Here is a 21,892-nt window from a genome sequence, read left to right as displayed (position 1 = left end):
ACAAACATACAGGCTCTAAAACCCCATAAGTGGCTTTGACTGCAGCATGTAGGCCTCAGCCCTCTGGGAAATGTAGAGGTCAATGGTCTGAAACTGGCAGTTGCACAAGGCGCTGTAGTGTGTTTTGATTCTTAAATATTAGCCATAGCGACAAGAAAATTCTCCCACTCTTGTTATTAAAAAGTCTTTCAGCCAATAAACCTTTCAGGGTTTCTGTTGGAAGACTAATCTATGTCTCTCCCCCACACCTCTTAATTAGTCTCTCCTCTCCATCACACACATACAAACACACATTCATTCATCCATTAAGAGCATAGTGCTACAAGGCTGCTTTGTCACTTTGTGCTTCATAGTGATCTACCCTCAGGCACTGATTGCTCTGTGACCAAAGAGAGGGAGGTTAGTCTCTCTTGCTATCTCGCCCTCTGTTGATTGTATGGCCTCGAACGCACGTGAGTGTACGCAACTTGATTTTTACATTATTTCTACAACAGGCTACTCACATTCTTGAGTATCTGTGTGATGCAGAATTGTGTGATTAACGTCTAAACTACAAGGATTTAGATGTCACACCTAAATTCTTGTAGCAGCTATCATTGTAAAGCTACACGGCCGCGTAGCTGTGTGTAAAATGATGCACTGAGAATATTTTTATTTCATGAAATTGTCCAGTAAAACATGCAGACGAATTTTCTCTGTGCATATTCTTTGTAAATGGTTGGGTGTATTCGCAGCATGCACGTTAATGTGTGCGCCTGTGTAATTTTTTTTCACTCTAAGCATTATGTTCATACACTCACTTAGAGATAGCTGCCACTTCAAGTAGGCCGGCCGCTTCCCCGGGGCAGGATTTTGGTTGTAGGCAGTAAGCATGGTGGTGCAAACAGGGGGAACCGGGTGTGTGGCTTTGTCAAGGGCCATCAGTGTCCTTGCTCTACTAACTCTGCATCTATCTGTGTGTGTGTGTGTGTGTGTGTGTGGAGTGGGGGTGGGTGGGGGGTGAGATAGCACGAGAGAAAGAGAGAGATTTGGGGTAGCAAGCATAAGAAAATGCTGCCATAAGGGGTTTGCAGGGGACTAGACATATTGTGTGTATGTATTTGCGTGGTTGTGCGTGCATCTGATAAAAAATGGAAATGTTCTCATTCTGTTCAGTCTTTTATATTTACTGTGTGTGCGTGTGCATAGCTCACTGGTCCTGGGGCCTTTATTACAGCCTTGTTGGTTGAGTGGATTTAAAGAAGGCAGAGGTTTCTCTTCTCTTTCTTAGTTTATGCGCATGTGCCCGAATGCGTGCGAGGTCGCCTGTGTGTGCGTGCGTGCGAGCGCAAGTCTTTGAATGCGCGTTGGACATTTGTTGAGGAGTGACCTAAATCTGTCGGCCATCATTACCTAACAAGAAGATGGAGCGAAAACCGAGTCACAAATAAACACACATGCACACATATGTTTATGTACACACGCACACAACCTCCCAAGACCGTAATTCTGGTTACGCAGTCCACACTACAGCTGTAGCTGAAATCCTAAAAGGAAAAAGAAATGTTATGGCGTACATGATGCCCCTCCTCTCTCCCTTCTGTCCAGGGCCAAGAGTTCAGTTTATATTAAGGAGTCATATTACTGTTGTTCTCTCGTAGCTCATCTTCCTGCGTCCCGTATGTTCCCTCATAAAAATCCACAGTGCACCATTGCCCTCTGATCACCTGTGTCTTCAGTCAGCTGCTTTACCTAGTTACGCCTGCGGGGGAAGAGATCGTCTCTACGACATGATTTATTTAGGATTACTGAAAAGTGGCCTAAGCTGAGCCCAGCCCTCTGCCTCTGTAAGTGTGTGAGTGTGTGTGTGTGTGTGTGTGTGTGTGTGTGTGTGTGTGTGTGTGTGTGTGTGTGTGTGTGTCTAAGGATAGAAAGATTAAGACTCTTTTATGGGTCAGTTGCCAGTATTGCTTCTGGCTAATTACAGACTTAAAACACAAATTCTCACGTGTGCGCTTTCAGTAACAGATACGCACATCCACTGTATACCTCCTCGCGCTCCATCCCTCTCTCTCTCTCACTTCCTGAGACTGCACTGTGCTATCACCATGGTAACAGCAGATTGAGGGGCTTTTCGCTGCACCGATTGTTCAATTGTTATCTTTATTTTGCTCCCACTCTGTGTCCGTCCGTCTGTCTGTCTGTCTGTCTGTATTATTCTGTCCTCTTTCCACCCTGCTGTGGTGTCTCATGTGCACTCTTTCATAGTCAGTGTGGGTTTCTGACCATCCAACACACACACGCGCGCGCGCACACATCTCCACTAAGACGAGAGGGTGCAGTTTTTCACTCACAGTCTCACACTTCCACTGCTTCCTCCCCAGGCTCTCCTAGCACTGTGGTGGTGTGACGTCCTAACTCTTCCTGCCCAGCATGGCTGTGTCACTGTGGTTCGTGGGCGTGCTCACTCTGGCTCAAGTTGCGCCCTCTGGCCAAGGTAAGCGTCACGTCGAGGTGTTGATTCTGACAGCATTGAGCAGGAGGAATCCTACAAACTGAAACGCCATAGATAATGTCAGTGCAACACAAATTTGAGTGACTCACATCTAATCGAGTGAAGCCCAGTGCCACTAAAAAAAAGGCATCTAGACAAGCTGTATGGCATGCTTTGACCTACGCAAACACAAGATCTGAATACAAGTGTATGAGTGGAGTGTATGAGGAGCTGCCTGTAGCTCAAAGTCGATTAACAATCAGCTATTCAGCACGGCAGACAGTTACAGTACATCAGCAGCATACTAGTCACACCAAAGTGTTGCTTTAATGTTTTAATCCTGATGCTGCAAACACCTTGTCATGCGTACACGATACTCAAACTCGTGTGAGAAAGCGGATTAAGGTAATGGTAATGGGATTTTCTCCAATAACCATGGTTTACACAGCCTTAAAAGGTTGTCAGGTGAGTGTTTTCGCTGAGCCTGTATTTAACATATTCACACGTAGTGCTCAAAGAAAATGAAATCCTATACTTGTCTGATTGTGTTTACCGAGCACCTGAGTGTCAATAGTGGTTTCAAAGCTGCGCGTCACATGTAGCTGTTACAAAGGAGGTGTGACGAGATTATGGCAACAGTCACGTCTGGGAATCCTTCCAGTGTTAGCTTTCACACTTGCGCATTTTAAAGATTAAATTAGCGGTTTTCAACGTTTTCACAATTTCAAAGCATGTGTAATGTGTGTTAAATGTGCTAACAAATACAGGTATGGGAATGATTTGAATGAGGCAGTCAAAGTAAGGTCTCTATCCTAGGGAATCATTAATGGGATCAATGTCCTATAGTTCGTGGTATTGGATAGCTGATCCCATCTGTAGACCAGGAGTATTTATCTTCCCAAAGCCTGACAATGTAGCCCAGATGATGTAATCAGCATGGCCATGTTAATATTGCTAGTAGCACATTCTGTACAGTCTCCAGTCCTACAGAAATTGCTCATTCCCTGCCTTTTCTCCGTGCTCACCATTAGGCAGATGATTAATTCGATATGGAATTTCTCTGAAATCCAGTGCATCCATAGGGTGCAAAGGATACCATAGATACGGTATCCATGGTATCAGATGTTAACATCTCGTAACTTTGGGATTCGATTTTGCATGTTAGCATCCATCACAGAGCACCACTCATAACTAAGTGCAAAAAAAAGGCTTAAAACAAATGTGAGACTGTGCCAGCATCCATAATTATGAATCACTGCTTCAAACCATAATACTAATAGGTGGTTTATGCAATACTGAGCAAACGTTTTGAGCCACCACCATTTTTTATATTTTGCAAGGAGCCAGCAATAGTACTATTACAGATATAGAAATCAAAAAGCTTTTTGTGTGAAAAGAAACATTTTCTGAATGTATTTTAAACGTTTTCTTTGCTTTTCACGCATTTTCAGTTCAGTCCTTGTACTTTTCACAAAAACAGATAATTTGTTTCAATTTCTTAAGACGAATCTCTGAAAAATGCCAGCTTGACGGGATAAAATCGTATTTCTGCACCAGATGAGATGTTAGCCTAAAACTTGATGGCATGATGTGCGGTATGCTATTAAAAAAATTGAGAAAGCTGGACAAGTGGTGTACAAAAGAAGAAGTGGCAGGTCTAAAAAACTACTTATACAGCAGATGAACAGTGTTTGAAAGTCATGTCCTTAAGAAATAGGAAAAAAATCCACAAAATAGCTGACACAGGACCTGAGAGATGCAGCATTTTCAGCTTTTCATTTTCAGTGATCCCAAACACACTGGCAGTGCAGTAAAATCATGCCTGGATAGAAAAGCAATATGCTCTGTCAGTTACGACTGGCCAGTCCAGAACCCGGACCTCAATATTATTGAAGTGTTTTGGAATCATCTTGACAAAGAACAGAGCAAAAGGTAGCCAACATTCACAGAAGAACTTTGAATGTCCTTCAAGAAGCCTGAAGACAAGAAAATTGTTAGGAAGGGGTTAAATTAGCTTTAGAAGGTAAAACTATTTTCATTTCAGCTGTAAAGTTGGACATTAAAACATGGGCGTCAGTAATTGGTTTATAGCTCTAAGAAGCCATTTGACTCTCTTCTGAGGTTTAAAATTGCTGCCATTGAGGACACTACAAAATCAGACACTACAACAATAAATCAAATGCCAATTTTTAGAAATGTATTAACTTAACTATGAAGCTCCTTTTGCCTGTAGTAAATTTTGAAAACTTGGCTTTTCTTTCTTCTTGTGTTTCCGCCTTTCCCTTTCATCCTCTGCTGCCTCACCCCACTTCTCCCCCGCCTACTGTGCAGCCATGTCCCGGGCCGCTATGCCATTTGGCCTGCTACGCAGGGAGCTGGCATGTGAGGGTTACCCCATAGAGCTGCGCTGCCCAGGGAGTGATGTGGTTATGGTGGAGACTGCCAATTACGGACGCACCGATGACAAGATCTGTGATGCAGACCCCTTCCAGATGGAGAACACACAGTGTTACCTCCCCGACGCACTAAAGATCATGTCGCAGAGGTGAGTATGTGTTGGGCTGCACATCCTGCTGTGTGTACACTATATTTGCATAAGCAGTTAAAAATTGCGCAGTAAAGATGCAAACTGTAATATCGTACTCGAGTTATTTGAATACGTCTTTTAGAAGTGGCTACGGCAATCAATGAGCGCGTGAACTGTTTGTACGTGTGCACTGCTGCACAACATACACGCTGATTAGTAGGTTGTCTTGTGTGTCATGTATACATGCAGGTGAAGCAACCTCTCCAGCTCAGTATGAGTGCCTGGCTGCACCATTAGCTGTGTACTCAGCAGTGTTTTCCTCGAAGAACTGATCAATATTCAGTGAGAGGGAGAGTAGACAAATGGAGTGTCCTTTGCTTCCCCTTTCCTGTCTGGTAATCACTCCCCTTCCTTCCTTTGTTTTCTCTCTCCATCATCCATATGACTCACCCATCCATCCATCCATCCATCCATCCATCCATCCATCCATCCATCCATCCATCCATCCGTCCTCCAGGTGTAACAACAGGACTCAGTGTGTGGTGGTTGCAGGGGTTGACGTCTTCCCAGACCCCTGTCCTGGAACATACAAGTACTTGGAGATCCAGTATGAGTGTGTCCCTTACAGTGAGTATGCATATATATTTATTCCAACAGACATAAACACACATATACTGTATGTACACACACACACAAACACACTCACACACATACATAAAAACAAACACAAGTGCACACAGATTTAACCTATGTTTTTGTTTTTTTTTTCGGCAAGATGCATTTTTAGGTTTTTGGTGTTTATTATTATTTGTACGTATGATCTCTGATGTTTACTAGTTCCCTGAGAAACTGATGGATAGAAAGAGACTGGGAGTTTTCCTTTTTGTTTTGTTTCTCAGGGAATGTGTGTGCATGCTTGTGTTTCTGAAATGTAAAAAGAAAGTTGTACGGAGAAAGTACAGAGAGAAAAACTGTTTGCCAAAATGTCTTCTGCGTGTATGTGTGTTTGGGAGTATGCACTTGCGCGTGCATGCGTGTGTGTTTTCTTTTCCAGATTCACGCCACGGGAGTTGCTCTCTTTTCTCCACAGGAGCCTGATTGAGGAAAGGAGAGATCGGGGGAGGTGGGGGAGGGAAGGGGGAGAGGATAGGGTGGGAGGGGAGGAGAAGAGGGAAGAAGAATATGTTGGGTCTCTTTCGTGCTCCTTCCTTTTACGTGAACAATAATGTATGTGGTGAGAATGAGTTCCAAAGTCTTTATCTGTGCAAATCTTTCTTTCTCTCTTTCTTTCTTTCTTTTTCCCTTTCTTTCTTTCTTCCTTCCTTCCTTCCTTTCTTTCTCTCCTGCTTTTCTTGCTTGCTTTCTTGCTTCTCTTTACTTCCCTTCTTTCACCCTCTGACTTTTCTTTCTTTCTCTCCCTCTTTTTTTTCCTATGCTTGAGTAGAAGTGGACCAAAAAGGTAAAGACAATACATTGTAGCATCTTGATCTCTCCTTACCCCCCGAACCCCCTCTTTTCTCTCCTTCTCTTCCTCTCTCCTACCATTTCTCTCTTCCTCCTACCCTAGGACGTTGTTTCGTAATCATGCTGGATGTTGCCCCCTCCCTTTTTTCATTTCCTACTCAGTTCTTTTTTCCCCATTTTATCCATCTCTCGTTGTATAGAAAGCCGTCCTTTTATCCAATTTTATCCAGGTTCTGCACCTAGTCTCTCTTCATCTTTTCTCTCTTGCTTTCTTGCTTTAGTTTCTTCACCTCTTCTTTCCCTCTTGCTCCTGGTTGATCTCTCTGTTCTCTGTCTCTCCTTCAGTCTCTGTGCACACCAACACAAACACAGCTACTCACACGTACATAAACACAATCTTCCTTTGAAGCTTTCCCTCTATGTTCTTTCTTTCTTTTCGTTCGATCTTTCTTTTGTTCTTTCTTTCACTTTTTACTCTTCCTTCCTTCCTTCCTTCCTTCCTTCCTTCCTTCCTTCCTTCCTTCCTTCCTTCCTTTCTTTCTTCCTTCCTTCCTTCTTGTCTAGTCATCCTCTTCATGCTTATTTTCCCTTTTCTTCCCTTATAGGAAGAGCCCCTTATTTATCTTCATAGGAAAAATAAGACGAAATCTGTGTGATTGTATATCCGTCTGGATGTGTGCTTACCAAGCACTGCTTATGTGTGGGTGTGTGTGCATGCCTATTTGCATGCCAGTGTGAGACTGTACAGTATACATATGTGTCCATACAGTTATTGACATGTGGGTGGACCAATCGTTGTGCTCGGCGTAAACTAACCTGCCCTCTCATTCACTTCAAGGCAAAATTTAGCCCCGCCTTCTGCGTCCCTGACTCTACCTCACACTCTTTTTCACTCTTTTTGCACTAACCCACACACACACAGACACACACACACACACATACACACAAAAAAGCACATAAATACACTCACACCTTTCATTGCAGTGTCCCTGTTGTATTACTCACCACACACACACTAACAGTGTGTGATTTCTCAACACTTATACGTCTCTTCTGTTGCTTGCCTCTCAAGATCAGCACAGGTGTTTTAAATCCCTTTCTCTTTTTCTCTTCATTCTTTTTCCTTAATCTCGCTGCATTGACTGCATTTAATTCAATCCATTTTTCATGCATTGATCCATTTTCTCCCCACACCTGCCTCCACTTTCTTTCTCTTCACTCTTTTTCGCACTTCCCTTCCTGCGCTTTTGCTCCCTCTCTCTTTCTCTTCTCTCTCACATCCTGCCTCTACCCCGCCTAATTCCCATCTTCCAGTTTTCGTGTGTCCTGGCTCACTGCTCAGCATCCAGCCAGCCTCCTCGCTCCTGGAGGTGGAGCATCAATCAGGGGCCTGGTGTAAAGACCCCCTGCAAGCTGGTGACAGGCTGTATGTCATGCCGTGGACACCCTATAGAACAGAGGTGCTGTATGAGTACGCCTCTTGGGATGACTATCGGCAAAACAGAGTCACCACAACCTATAAGTGAGTGCTTTGTGTACTGCGTATATTGTTGAGATAGTTGATGAATATTCAGTTACTCTAGGGTCTGCTTTGTTTATTGTTTTTTAAGAAACTGTAAAGTAACAGATTAATCACAGCTGGAAAAAAAATCAATGAAGTAGTCTGTAATAAAAATAATGGCAGTTTGCAGGTCTTGGGGGCTTATTTCACATTTAGCCAAATCAATTTATTATGGAAAAAGAGCAACATTTATTTTGTCCGTATAAAAAGTTGGTTTCATATATTCTATATCTATAACGTATGGTTAAATAAGAAGAGTTATAGTTAAAAGCATCATTGCCATTTATAGATTTCTGCTACACTCATTAAATGTGTTACCACTCATTTGTTAGCTCTTTGTGTAGTAGTTTGCATAGTTAGTGGTAGAGTTTACCACCACTGTGCCTTCAAATGAAGGTAAAATCTATGCTTGCAGCTTCTGAGAGGCTTGCTCTCAGTGATGAATAAAAAGGTCTGGGATTGTTAAAAGGTATTATATAAATGCTCTTAAGGCTACCACAATATCTGCAAGTGTCACCAAAATAATATCCTAATTAAAGCACTAAAGAATCAAAATTCAAGATAATTTAATTTTCCTTATGCAACACAAGATTGTATAACAAAATGTATTTATGCTGCTTACAAAATACAAATGAATGAAGCAAGCCTAATTAAGTACGCATCCTGAGTGTAGTTGGGGTTGATGTTTACTTTTAGTTTCTTTTGGACTCTGTGGAGATATCTTGCTAATATCACTGATGTTTAGTTGGTGTTGGTGATGTTCTCGGTGGTTTTAATCTGAGCTGAGCTTTCCGGTCAACACACAACACGTCAATTCTTGATGTTTTGACTCAAAAATATTGTTTCTATTGTTCTTCTGTAAAAGTAAAAAGTCACAAACTATAGATTTTCACACACTTCATAATGTATTTCATAATAATCTCCTAGGTTGCCCAGCCGTGTGGATGGTACAGGCTTTGTGGTGTATGACGGTGCCGTATTTTACAACAAGGAGCGAACACGCAACCTTGTGAAATATGACCTACGCACCCGTATCAAGAGCGGGGAGGCAGTGGTGGTCAATGCTAACTACCACGATACCTCGCCTTACCGCTGGGGAGGGAAGTCGGACATCGATCTGGCAGTGGATGAGAATGGCCTTTGGGTTATTTACTCTACTGAAGCCAATAATGGACGCATCGTGGTCAGCCAGGTAGGAGGAAGGAAAAACAGATCGATGATTGTATTTTGGAAAGGATGAAGAAAGAAAAGAGGAGGTTTTGATTTTTTCATCATGTCTTTCCTGTTTGCAGGTGAACCCCTACACTCTCCGCTTTGAGGGTACCTGGGCAACTGGCTTTGACAAACGTGGAGCTAGCAACGCCTTCATGGCCTGCGGCGTGCTCTACGCCGTGCGCTCTGTTTTCCAGGATGATGAGGGGCAGGCAGATGGCCGAGCCAGCAGCAACATGGTGGTTTATGCCTACGATACCAGTCGTGGGCAGGAGCTTCCTGTTCAGATACCATTCCCAAACCCCTACCAGTACATCTCCTCCATAGATTACAACCCCAGAGACAACCAGCTGTATGTGTGGAATAACTACTATGTACTGAGATACCCTCTACAGTTCACACCACCACCACCTACTAAAGGTCAGTTGAATGATAGTAGTTGTGTAACTGGACATAGGTGACTAATGTAATAAATGTGGAGAATTAACAGTGCTTTTTGACCCTCCAGGGCCCTTGTCCTCTCTGATGACCACTGTCCGGTCATACACAGCCACAGTGGCTCTGACTCCAGTGCGGCCGTCAGCCTCCCATCCAATTGGTGTCATCAACAGAGGGCCTTTTGACCAGCGGCCGATCACAGCCATGGTCCCTCTGACCCCACGCCCTCCTCTGCGTGTCCCCTTGGCCCCTGGGGGACTGGGTCAGGTGGGAGGATGTGAGAGTCGGGTGGCACGAGGGGTGCAGTGGCCCCCTACCCTAAAGGGGGAGACCGTGGAAAGGCCCTGCCCTAAGGGGTCTTTGGGTAGGTGTGGGAGATGTGGGCATGCCAGTGTGTGTGTTTCATATGCATGTTTGTGTGTGTGTGTGCGCAGATGTGAGCATGCCAACATGTTTGTTTCATGTGTGTGTAGTATCATTTGTGTGCGTGTGTGTGTGTATCCTGTTTCCCTTTGAAATGTAGTCGGATGTCCTCTCTTTGAACTTGCCTCAGATGAGTCTGAGAGGTTACAGTGTGTAGAGAAGCTGGGTTCAGCGACTCTTCCTCTCGCTGTGCAGCTGTCTTCCTCAGCCCTGCCTCCCTCTGAGGAGCAACTCTTATGGAGATTATGTAGAGATGCCTGGGCTGCGTTTTGCCTCTTCATGCATGTTGAATAGCTTGGACATGGGTTTGGCACGGCAGTGATGATTGAGTCTTATCTTAAACGATGGTTGTAACTGGAAACAGGCTTGGCTGTTGTTTCATACTTAAACCTAATTTGCAGAACAAGTGTCCAGTCTTGGTTTTCATTAAATGTCTTGTAAACAAAATGTGTGCAGCAATTAAGCAGATCAGTTAAAGGCTTCAAACTCAATTCATGGTAAATAATCAGCTGACTTCTGCTGTGGAGAGCTTTGCAACTTCTTTTAGCTCATACAGCAGTTCTGTTATTCTGTTATTAACTGCAGGGTTCATTCTCATTGGCCTTGTTTCCAGCAGTAGCTGTTTTCAGCAAAAATGAACCCTATTGTGCAATACTTGCCCGGAACCAAAAGCACAAGCAAAGTTAGTGACGAGCTGAGAAGGAAAAACTAAATGCGTACGGTGTAACAAGAAGGCAGTGATTTCCTAAAGTTTTAAACATACCTTTATAAATTATGCTTTTATCAAAATAAACCATAAAATTAGAATTATCTGCATAGAAAAGTGAAAAATACACACATAGTCAAGTAAAAGATGATGTGTGAGACATTTTGGCCACTGGTTCACTGACTCTTGTTTGAAGACTCGAGTCAAGCATTTTTGGCTGTCCCGATCTAGGTATTTTGAAAGGGACAAGGGAGGGGTGACTCTTACTGAGAAACTGAGGATGCTGGATGCTTCTCCAGGCATTTTCCATCGCATTGGCATTCAGTAAAGAAATGTTGGACTTCCTATAAAGAAACATCACCAGAGCTGTGATAAAATGTTTTTAATTAGCTCATTTAAAGGGAAATTTGATCATTCATAAATTATAATTTTGCTTATCAATTGACCTAAAATAACAGGAAAATGCACATACTTACAAGCAAACATGTCCGTGTGGAGCCACAGTGGGGCCCAGTACCAGCATGACGTGTGGGGTACAGATGACCACTGACTGTGACCTGCTGACACTAAGCAGAGAGGGTGTCCAAGTGGGGTTCACTGTAGGCTTGCAGCATGCCCTTTGAAGCCCGCATGTGCCTTATGGCACATTACCACCACCAGAAGAAGTTTTGAGCAAAATGCCTCTAAAAATAAAAGACATTCGATAGGGGCTGCCACAGCAGGTAGTGCCACTTATTTGATTCGGCCATTTTTCCAGCTGATATTATACCTAACAAAACACCCCTTGTTTTTTCAAGGGGAACTGGGGATCTTCTACTTGTTAGGCAAATGTGTAAACCACTTGACTATGGAGCCACTCGCTTAAACAAGCCTGCAAACAAGCAAACAAACATAAAGAAAAACCTAAACCCTGTCAAAACAAGTTACCCTGTTTTAGGAAATTAAATATGGCTTTATAACGTTAACTTCTAGAGTTCTATATATCACTATATACATATTACTGATGTTTTACATCAGTCACCTTTACTAAATGGTACATTTAGTACAAATACTAAATGTATTTGTATAGCGCTTTTACTAGTCCCGCCTAGGGACCCCAAAGCGCTTTACACACCCAGTCATCCACCCATTCACACACACATTCACACACTGGTGGAGGCAGCTACAGTTGTAGCCACAGCTGCCCTGGGGCAGACTGACAGAAGCGAGGTTGCCATATCGCGCCATCGGCCCTTCTGGCCAACACCAGTAGGCAGTAGGTGAAGTGTCTTGCCCAAGGACACAACAACCGAGACTGTCCGAGCCAGGGCTCGAACCGGCAACCTTCCGGTTACAAGGCGAACTCCCAACTCTTGAGCCACGATTGCCTCATATTTCTATGGTTTAATCTTTCAAAGTTACACATCCCTGCAGTGCTTCTTTATTATAAATAATATCCAAGCTCACAGTTAGCAGGTGTGGGTGAACTGTGGAAATGTATGGGTAAGAAAAACCAATATTTCTCCCATACGGGCTCCAAGTGGGTATCCCACAGCTGCCCTAAAAACCCTACATGGGAGGCCAAAGAGGATTTTCTGTGGGCATGCCCACTTTTGTTTGCTCACAGCAAACCTTCATGGGTACCCACAAAAAAAGCAAAACTACCATGGGATATCATGGGGCCATATAGGGGATCTCAAAAGACAAAACCGTGTAAGTGCTCCCACTTGGGGCATGCATGGGACAGGCTATTCTCACATAGCCGCATGTTGTCCCACAGCTACCCCAGTGTAGACATATTTGCTGGATTATTGCCTTAGCGCTATGTGGACCAACTGTACTTACTTGCATAATCACTCTTTAATGGCCTATTTTGAAGCGGGAAAAAACTTGTTGTAGCAATCTTAAAGCATACCCTTGACAAATATTTTACTCTAAATTGGACCACCGTTTGTAAAATGAGTACTGTGTGGTCTAACATAACATATGAAATTAGACACTGAAACCATAAACTCATCCAGAATGTCTTTTCTCAGACGATAAATCAAGTGAGAAGTAGATTTTTCTCTTAGACTCTTATAGAATCAACTAAAGGCCCCCTTCTGTCAATATGAAAGAATGCCAAGTTTAACGGACTTCCCCAATGGCTTTACTTCAGACACAGAGGATACATCTGTCTCATATCTGCTCTATGCTCTGGTGTTATAAAATACAAACTGTCGGTTTCCTTTCTGACTTTCTGCGTCACCTTTTCCGTCTCTGCAGGTATAGCCTCCTATCAATGCATGTCGTCTCCAGTGGGCTGGAACTCCAGAGGCCCTGACCTTTCCAACTGCACCTCTCCCTGGGTCAGCCAAATTGCACAGAAGGTTAGTCACACACGCACACACACAACCACAAATGCACACGCATGCTGTGCAAATGCCCTAAAGCTAGTCAGCAAGCAGCTCTCTCTTAAATGTCAAAATATTTGACATTCTAAACACCCCCGCCTCACTCCAGATTAAGAGTGGGGAGAATGCAGCCAACATCGCCGGGGAGTTGGTCAACCTGACCCGGGGGCGGATCTATGCCGGTGATGTCAGCATGTCCGTCAAGCTGATTGAACAGCTGCTCGAGATACTGGATGCTCAGCTCCAGGCCTTGAGACCAGCCAATAAAGAGTCAGCAGCACGTAATTACAACAAGGTAAATTGTTGCTGTTGTCAGTGTGGATGTGTGCTTGACCTTTCCTGGAAATGAAAAGAAATGTCAACAATGACGATTCTAAAAGATATCTAATAGATGTTTTTCTGCTTTTTTTTTAGCTGCAGAAGAGAGAACGCACATGCAAAGCTTATGTTCAGGTAACATAGATAACTAGGCAGCTAGCTAGCTAGCTAGCTAGACTGATAGATGTAACTGTCTCTCCCCTCTTGTTTTTCAGGCCGTTGTTCAGACAGTTGACAACTTGCTCGGTCCTGAAGCTCTTGTGTCGTGGGCTGATATGAGCAATGCTGACCAGTCACGCTCTGCGTCACTGCTATTGGACGCAGTAGAGAAAGGAGCGTTTCTCTTGGCTAATAACCTTTATGAAGCACGTTTCAGTGACAGGGCACCAAATGTTGGTACGCTGACTTTTTCGTCCGTTTTCTTGTCATATTCTCCTCAAACTAGCAGCTCATCCAGACTTGTGTGTACCTCTGGTCCTCTTATGCACAGATCTGGAGGTGTACGTGTTAAATACAGAGGCGGACATACAGGACCTGAAGTTCCCTAACACCTACGACAGCGACAGCATCCTACAGATATCAGCACTGGCCCTGCAACAGTACAGCAACAACGGTATGTGGCACATAGGAGAAACTGATCAGTGTTAGTTCAGGCAGGGCACATCCTCAAGCTCTGCTGCAGTCAGGCAGATCAGCTGATCTCAGTGCCAAGCCACATGAGCTAATGGCTAAGCTGATACTTGTTTACTGAATCTTTAGGCTGCCTATAGCTTCTGCACACATATAAACCTCTGTGCTGTGCTGCTATACACGGGGACCTGGTGCTGCACTCCCATAACAGAGCCATAGCACCAAATATAAGAGTACTGCAGAAGGAAATATTAATCTTATTTTCACAGCAGTAGTTGTGAGATATTTATTACAAACAAATTTCTTCTTAAATTATAGTTATTCAACCATGGCTAAGACTGATTGTTTGGAGAAGTAATACTAGCTTTTCTCAGATAGTAAGATTTCAGACATATCATTATTCCAGATCAATTATTTCATGCTATTTTCTATTGTTTTCTCTCCAGGCCAGGTGAAATTAGTCCTTTCCCTCTACAAGAACCTGGGCTCCTTCCTGACAACTCAGAACTCGACCCTGCGGCTTGGACTGGGGCTGGGCCAGAGCTCAGAGGTCAGGCATAAGAGCCTGGTGGTGAACTCTCATGTCATCTCTGCATCTGTGCACAGAGGATCCAGCAGAGTGTATCTCACCGAGCCGGTGATCTTCACTCTTAGGCACCTGCAGGTCTCTTAACTCTGTTCAGCGTAAAAGTCACATTGAAATGAACAAATTTGTAACACTTTGCATAATCGCTGTGTCGAGCATACTGTTTATTGATGCCTTTGTTTCCTCAGCTGGAGAACCACTTTGGTCCCAATTGCTCTTTTTGGAACGCATCAGGGGTTTCTGGGAATGGCAGGTGGTCTACACAGGGCTGCCGCCTGTTACACACAAACAACACACACACTACTTGCGCCTGCAACCATCTGTCCAGCTATGCTGTCCTCATGACATACCAGCAACCTGCTGTAAGTAACACACGCTGACACATAGCAGCATTTAATTCGTGCAAGCTACTGTTCGCCATATTGCCATTGTGCATTTGCACCGTTTGAGCACAGAATGTATTTTCAATATGTTTAATTTGGCAACTATTATGCCAGTATGGACATACCACTGAAAACAGTCACGTTTTTTCTTGTACTTTTACATGCATTTGCTTGTGTGGTCAGACTAAGATCTTAAAAGTCAGATTTTGAGATGAACAGCTGACAGACTTTAAAGTTGAATGAAAAAAAAATCTCGTTCCATCCTCACCCACCAAGATGTTGTCGATTCCCCCCGCCCGCCACGGTGCCCATTTGTGGTTGCACAGTTGGAGTTCACCCCTGCTGTTCTCTCTGAAATGTTGTTTAAAAATCAAGTGCAAAGTGGGTGATAATTCGGATTTGTGGCTGTAAAAGAGAGAGTGATACATGTAGCAGAATATTTTTGTTGCCATGAAATTAAATTTTGTGCTCTCAGTAAGATGTTCACTCTGTTTGGTATGATTGCATTCCTTTAAATAAATGTTATGTGGAACAAGGATAGAAACAGCAGTTTTCAGCACGTGATATGCCCACAAATAAATGGGCATCAAGATAAATATCTATGAATGTCTTACACTTTCTTTCATGTCTGCTTTTCTTTGTCAGTTCGGAGCTGGTGTGGAAGAGCTTTTTGTCTATGTGGTTTCCTGGGTTGGCATCTCGGTAGCATTGGTGTGCTTGGCGACCTGCCTTACCACACTGTGCTGCCAGGGGGCGCCCTGGCATACAGACCACAGCACCATTCACTGTAACCTGTGGGCTAACCTGCTCATCACTGAAGTTCTTTTCCTTGTTGGTGCCAACAAGACTCAGTACACTGTTAGTGTTTTATTTCCTTTTATGATGATATTGGACTAGAAAACAATAGCATTTTAAAGAAGTGCGTCTTGATCTAGATAATAATTTTAAAAGCTTGGCATAATAACTCAATAGTAATAAATCACTTTTTGGCTGCCTCCTGATTTTTCAGGTTCTCTGCTCCATCACCGCCGGCCTGCTGCACTTTTCGCTGCTCTCTGTGTTTTGTTGGTTGTGTCTGGAAGGAGTGGAACTGTACCTGCTCCAGCGGGAGGTGTTCGAGGGGCGGAACTCCAGGAGGAAGTATTTCTACCTGTGTGGATACTCTGTTCCTGGGCTGGTGGTGGCCGTGTCCGCAGCCATCGACTTTAGAGGCTACGGCTCGAAAACTGCGTAAGATGACTGGTCTTTGGGTGTGTTTGCTGTGTGTGGCTTTGACTCCACATTCTTGGAAGCTGCATGGGGAAAGTTACTCCGTATTGTTGTGTCATCTCCTGCTTATTAATTTGTTTTTCTTAAGATTCCTATTTTCCTGTAATTTGTTGTTTTGTTTGTATATATTTGCAGATGCTGGCTACGCACAGACAATTACTTTATCTGGAGTTTCCTCGGACCTGTTGCTGTCATCATTACGGTGAGATTTCATCTCGTGTTAGAAATGCCAACCGCTTCCTGTTTGACTGTGTCATAGCGTCATGATCAGTAATTTTTTTTTAATGAGCATATATTTGACTGTGTTTGATCTTCCTCTTTTGCCATCAGTTAAACCTCATTGTGTTGGTGATGACCTTACATAAGATGCACAGCACCGCTGCTTTGAAGCCAGACTCCAGTCGCCATGACAACCTGAGGTTAGTAAGAGTCTCCCGTGCCGTTCGGCGGTGAATTATTATGTGTCATTGTGCAAAGCATGAATTGATAACTGCCGAATGAGGCAAGACAGATAAATTTAATTGTGAGTCTGTTTTATTAAACATCTTTTGGGTGCATTTGTTATTATTAATGTTGAATGAAATTTCATTAATATCATTTAATAAAGGTAAGAGAACTGAAAGAAGAAGTGCAGCAACTGTAGCCTTTAAAAACCCGAATTAAATGCACTGCAGCAGTCTTGAATAGCAGCATGACCTATGTAGACTCTGCGTCCCTTTGAGTGAGTAAAGGTCAGACCTTAGCATTGCTGCAAAAATGACAAATAGAGGGAAGAAAAAGCATTCATTCAACAAAAGAGAAAAAGTCAGCGAGTGTGTATGTGAGTAATGTCGAGCATGTTCAAGGTAGTGCAGCCCACATCTGTCACAGCTTTCTTTCACAGTTCCTGTTGCTGATGGGGGCTGTCGGGTACATTTGGCTTTACAAACCTCAGCGCTGTTACATGCTCCTTCCTCCTCTTTGTGTTAATAATTTAGCTGCCCTGTGAAATTGAGGCACAGTTGAATTTTATTCATTTTCAGCGTGAGGCAAGTGAAAACCTATGTTTTAAATCGCTCATCAGAAAACTAAAATATGTTTTTGCTTTGGTGTCTGCAGGGCATGGGCAGTTGGCTCCCTGACACTGCTCTTCCTGCAGAGTGTCACTTGGTCTTCAGGCCTCATGTTCCTATCTGCTCCATCTCTCCTCCTGGCTTACCTCTTCTCGTCCCTCAACACTGCCCAGGCTCTTCTTATCAGCATACTGCACTGCAGCCTCGCCAGGAAGGTCAGTGTCAGTGAGCATGAATCATTAAATAACTGCAGGTGTCTGTCAGTGACATAATTATATTTGAAGAAAGCCATCTTCTACATGACTAAATAATGTTTTAGGGTCAGAAGGATTATGGCCGTTGCCTGCGTCTTTCGCAGTGCTGCGCAACTTCCTCGTCCAGCTCTCCAGACTCGGTTAAGGGTGCCGCTCTTAGATCCAACAGCCGCTACACCAGCAGCCAGAGTCGCAGGGCCACGGCTAACAGACAGGTATGCTGAAGCACTCGGTGCCTCTTAGTCTCCTTCTTTGTGTCTGAGCCAGGTTTGAACTTCTGTAATATGTCTGTTTCAGAGTCGTATCAGAAGGATGTGGAATGACACCGTTCGCAGGCAGACTGAGTCGTCTTTCATTGCAGCGGATGTTAATAATACACCTACTCTTAACCGAGGTACAAGAGTTTATAGCTCAGATATGCTGGCTCTGCAGACAAAGAATGTGCCATTTATTTTCTCCCTCTTTATCACCAGCTGCTTTGGGGAACCATTTTCTTACTAACCAAGTGCTGCAGACTCATGCTGGAGCCTCTCCATATGACACAGTGCTGGCCCAGGGATATAATCAACCCTTTACCTCCACAGGTACATCCTAATACAGTTCTCTATACTCCCTGCTTCTCTATTCTTTTCTTCTCTTATTATTATCTTTTACCATTCTCTTATTTATGTATATGCACAAAACCCTGCAAAGCTCTAGGCTATGCTGAATACTGAGTGACCTTTAGACCACTATTATATACAGTAGCCATTTATACAAGCAAAAATTTTGTTTGTTTAGCTTTTAATAGCCTAAAGCTTTTGCACAGTACAGTGTTGTCTGTTTTTTGTACAGTATGGATGCTTGGATTTGTTTGAGTTTGTTTAATTGTGTTTAGTTGTTCGACTTGAAATAATTGTTTCTTTTTTGATACTTTCCCTCTCTGTCTTTCTGTCTTAACATGGACCAGTAGGAACCTTCAGAAACAAGCAGAGTATGAGCTCTTCCCTCTTGTGCTCACTTGAATCATTGAGCGCCACTCCCTTGTGCACTGTGCTTCAATTCATAGACTATCTGTGAAATGTTTGCACACAGTCACAATGCACAGACCATAAAGACATAAAGCACATTTCTCCATGTGGCTACATAACCAAACATTTCATTCAGAAATATTAATATCCAAAACACTCTCAGCAGGAACACCAAACTCTGCTCATTCATTCATTTGGTCATTCATATATATTTAATGCTAAAGTTCTTATGGGTTCCTTGGCTTTTTGTGACTGGCATTTTCTTTTTTCTCCTAACAGAGGGTGGCGTTTCACAAAGCCAGGAGTCTTGTGGGTTGGACAGTGTGTGTCTCAATGGAGGCTACACCCCCAACACCTTCACCCTGCACGGTTTAGGGACGACTCCTGGGTCCCGAGCTGGAGTAGTGGGCAGCACTGACCTTCTGAGGGACGGAGGAGTTGGAATGGGAGGGGACGACATCTCCCCAGGGCTCCTGACACCGCACGGGGGAGCAGATCTGAGCGGTGGTGCTGGGATGCGTCGTAATCTGTCCGATGCAGCAGCACTAGAGAAGATGATTATTTCAGAGCTGGTACAGAGCAACCTGAGGCCTTCAGTTCCCATGCCTGTTCCTCCTGAGCGCTACGGCAGCTTGGCGAGGCCGCACCACCACGACAGGCCGGCTCTCACTCACACTGCCACTTTAACGCGACACGCACAGCCGCCACAAGAGGGATGGGCTACCTCCTTGCAGCCAAGCACACGGCATAACGCACAAGAGGGCTGGTCACAAACAAGGCACCTCACACAAGACACTGAGACACATTCCACGACACGTGGACAAGATCTTACCACAACGCCTCGCTTACAAGACGGCTGGTCACACGCGCGCATTTCTGGGGATTCTGAGTCCCGTGAGCTGCTTAAAGATGGGGACCGCTCACAGCTGCAAGGTACTCTGGGACGCCGTGGGCTTCAGGAAAGACAGCAAGCGCGTCCCCCCGATGTACAAGCACGACCATATTCCACTCTCAGCCGCACGCCTGGTACTCTGTCCCGCCACCGCAGCACAGCAGAGTCAAGTGGAGGGACGGACAGAGACAGGGAGAAAGAAAGAGAGCGAGACCGGGATCGTTATCGGGACAGGCCCCTCCCACCTCCTCCTCCACCTCCACCACAGGACTCAGAGCCCCTGTACAAGGCCCTGGAGGAGCCACTGCTGATGAAACAGAGGGAGGCAGGTGTAGAGACATGGAGAGGCGGCCAGGACAGAGAGAAGGATGAGACGTTTCTATTAAAAAGAGATGGAATGATGGATGATTGGAGGAGTGGAGGAGAGATGGGGAGAGATGAATCTTTTACCTCTCAGAAGAGAGATGGAGAGATGGACAAATGGAGAGGTGGGATTGAAAGAGGGAGGGAGGAGTCACATATGCTGGAGAGGAGAGATGGAAGGATGGAGGTGTGGCGAGGAGCGGAGACAGAGCGGGAAGAGACTTTTATAACTCAAAAGAAAGATTTTGGGATGGATGGATGGAGAGGTGGAATAGAGAGAGAGAAAGACGAATCCCTATTTTTAAAGGACAGAGATGGTTGGAGAGCAGGGATCGAACGAGAAAACGAGAAACAGAAGGACAGAGCGCTTGACGTGTGGAGAGGAGGGATGGATGTAGACAGGGAGGAATCCTTCCTGTTTGAGAGCAAAGATGGAGGTCCAGATGGGAGGAAAAGAGGGAAAGACAGAGGCTCTCTTCGGTATGGCGAGCGAGAAGATTCTGACAGCTTCTCTCTGCCCTTGACCCCAGATCTCGACCTTGATGCTGACTCTTCACCTATCTACGCCCGAGATTCAAACCCCTCCCCTCTCTACCCCGGAGACCGCTGCTCACCGCCGCTTAGTATCTTCCCCCGAAGCTCTCCGCCGACAAATATATTCGCCCCACGAGAAAGTAACTCCCCTCCCAACAACCTCTATTCCCGCCATTCCCCGCAGGTGTACAGCCGGAGCAGCTCCCCTCCTCGCTTCTACACCCGCAACTCCCCCCCGACCCTCTCGTACCCAGACAGCAGCCCCGAAGGTCCAGAAGAAGTCAGCCCAACAGGTCAGCCTCAGCGGCCATCTCTGGAGCTGCCGTACAGCCTCGGGCGACCCCCGCTGGGCCCTCGGCCTAATCACCTCCAGACCTTCTACCAGCCACCACCGATGGCATCCAATGGAGAGGCAGGGTACACGCCAGAGCCCTCCTCTGAAGGAGATGATGGACAGATGCAGCGGGTGACGAGCCTGTGACTAGGGCGGTGGTGATTGGGGTATAGAAATCAGGGAGGAGGAGGAAGATGGTGATAATAACAACACGTAATGACGATCAAACTGATGGAAACGATTATGATTATGTTAATGAAAAGGTTAATGATGATGGATGATTAACAGCGATGCCTATGAAAGTGATGGCTCCTCCCTGCTTCTATCTCCCGATCACCACGAGACTTCCCCCCTTTCCATGTTTTGTTACTTTTGTATGACTGTGATCCATTGATAACTCTTCCTCCTATTCCCCTCTCTCTCCTCTCTTCCCCTAAACCCTGCTGTGTCTTCCCATCTCATCGGTGCTTATCCTTATTGGCCTGTCGTCTAAGTTTCTATTGCTTCATCGGCTGGGTGTTGCCCCTCCCTGTAGCAAGCAAGCAGTGTGTCAAAGAAGCACTTGTGTGTTGCCAAAAAATCTTTTCAAAGAACATGTGCATGACTTTATAGTGGCTTTACAAGGCTACATACTGTAGGAGGAAGTGCTGAAGTGTGCGTGACGTACGAGTGTGCGCGTAGCTTGATGAGCACGGGTGTGCGCAAGGGAGTGTTTGCGTGTATGTGTGTTTGAGAGAGGAAGCGAGAGAAAGGGTGTGTGTATATACATCATTCTTGTATAATTAATGTATCACAGTGAAGCATTTTATCTATACCAACTGGAGGGCCTCTTAAACACATCCCCTCCTATTGATTTTGAACTCTTGACCAATCCTATTTCACATCAAGACCAAAACCTCTGCGCCCCGACCTGCCACTGACTGTAGGTGATGGAACTTTTGACTGCAGAGCCAGAGATCATGTAAAACCTCAGAACTTTTCTGCAACTCCCCCCGAGATCCTTGTACATATCGCCTCAAGTGTTCTGATTGTCTTGTATTGCTATTGAAGTTCAAGTAAACGTGAAAAAAAAAGGTTCCTGTTTGTGTTTC

The 21,892-nt window shown here is 44.7% G+C and overlaps 1 protein-coding gene across 5 annotated transcripts in view; it reads left to right on the top strand.

The window, feature by feature from the left end:
• adgrl1b (adhesion G protein-coupled receptor L1b) overlaps nucleotides 1-21,892 on the top strand; it is a 26,410-nt gene extending 4,518 nt beyond the window's left edge. Inside the window, exons 2-26 of one of the 5 annotated variants that reach the window (XM_085163002.1) lie at nucleotides 2,364-2,476; nucleotides 4,805-5,018; nucleotides 5,518-5,627; nucleotides 6,445-6,459; nucleotides 7,779-7,986; nucleotides 8,953-9,217; nucleotides 9,318-9,657; nucleotides 9,746-10,039; nucleotides 13,049-13,152; nucleotides 13,286-13,471; nucleotides 13,591-13,629; nucleotides 13,710-13,890; nucleotides 13,985-14,107; nucleotides 14,571-14,788; nucleotides 14,899-15,072; nucleotides 15,739-15,951; nucleotides 16,103-16,323; nucleotides 16,498-16,564; nucleotides 16,693-16,781; nucleotides 17,461-17,629; nucleotides 17,773-17,883; nucleotides 17,966-18,062; nucleotides 18,142-18,252; nucleotides 18,618-18,641; nucleotides 18,958-21,892. In XM_085163002.1, coding sequence (XP_085019128.1) covers nucleotides 2,413-2,476; nucleotides 4,805-5,018; nucleotides 5,518-5,627; nucleotides 6,445-6,459; nucleotides 7,779-7,986; nucleotides 8,953-9,217; nucleotides 9,318-9,657; nucleotides 9,746-10,039; nucleotides 13,049-13,152; nucleotides 13,286-13,471; nucleotides 13,591-13,629; nucleotides 13,710-13,890; nucleotides 13,985-14,107; nucleotides 14,571-14,788; nucleotides 14,899-15,072; nucleotides 15,739-15,951; nucleotides 16,103-16,323; nucleotides 16,498-16,564; nucleotides 16,693-16,781; nucleotides 17,461-17,629; nucleotides 17,773-17,883; nucleotides 17,966-18,062; nucleotides 18,142-18,252; nucleotides 18,618-18,641; nucleotides 18,958-20,948 — 5,628 coding nt within the window. In that variant the 5' untranslated portion in view covers nucleotides 2,364-2,412 and the 3' untranslated portion in view covers nucleotides 20,949-21,892. Of the gene's footprint in view, nucleotides 1-2,363; nucleotides 2,477-4,804; nucleotides 5,019-5,517; nucleotides 5,628-6,444; nucleotides 6,460-7,778; nucleotides 7,987-8,952; nucleotides 9,218-9,317; nucleotides 9,658-9,745; nucleotides 10,040-13,048; nucleotides 13,153-13,285; nucleotides 13,472-13,590; nucleotides 13,630-13,709; nucleotides 13,891-13,984; nucleotides 14,108-14,570; nucleotides 14,789-14,898; nucleotides 15,073-15,738; nucleotides 15,952-16,102; nucleotides 16,324-16,497; nucleotides 16,565-16,692; nucleotides 16,782-17,460; nucleotides 17,630-17,733; nucleotides 17,884-17,965; nucleotides 18,063-18,141; nucleotides 18,253-18,617; nucleotides 18,642-18,957 lie in introns of all 5 variants that reach the window. The other 4 variants (XM_085162999.1, XM_085162998.1, XM_085163000.1 and 1 more) reach the window with 4 other exon arrangements.

The sequence above is a fragment of the Neolamprologus multifasciatus genome, chromosome 6, assembly GCF_963576455.1.
Source record: "Neolamprologus multifasciatus chromosome 6, fNeoMul1.2, whole genome shotgun sequence".
Classification (NCBI taxonomy): Eukaryota; Metazoa; Chordata; class Actinopteri; order Cichliformes; family Cichlidae; genus Neolamprologus; species Neolamprologus multifasciatus.
The sequence above is the reverse complement of the archived record's forward strand: the minus strand, read 5'-3'. Positions and strand labels throughout refer to the sequence as shown.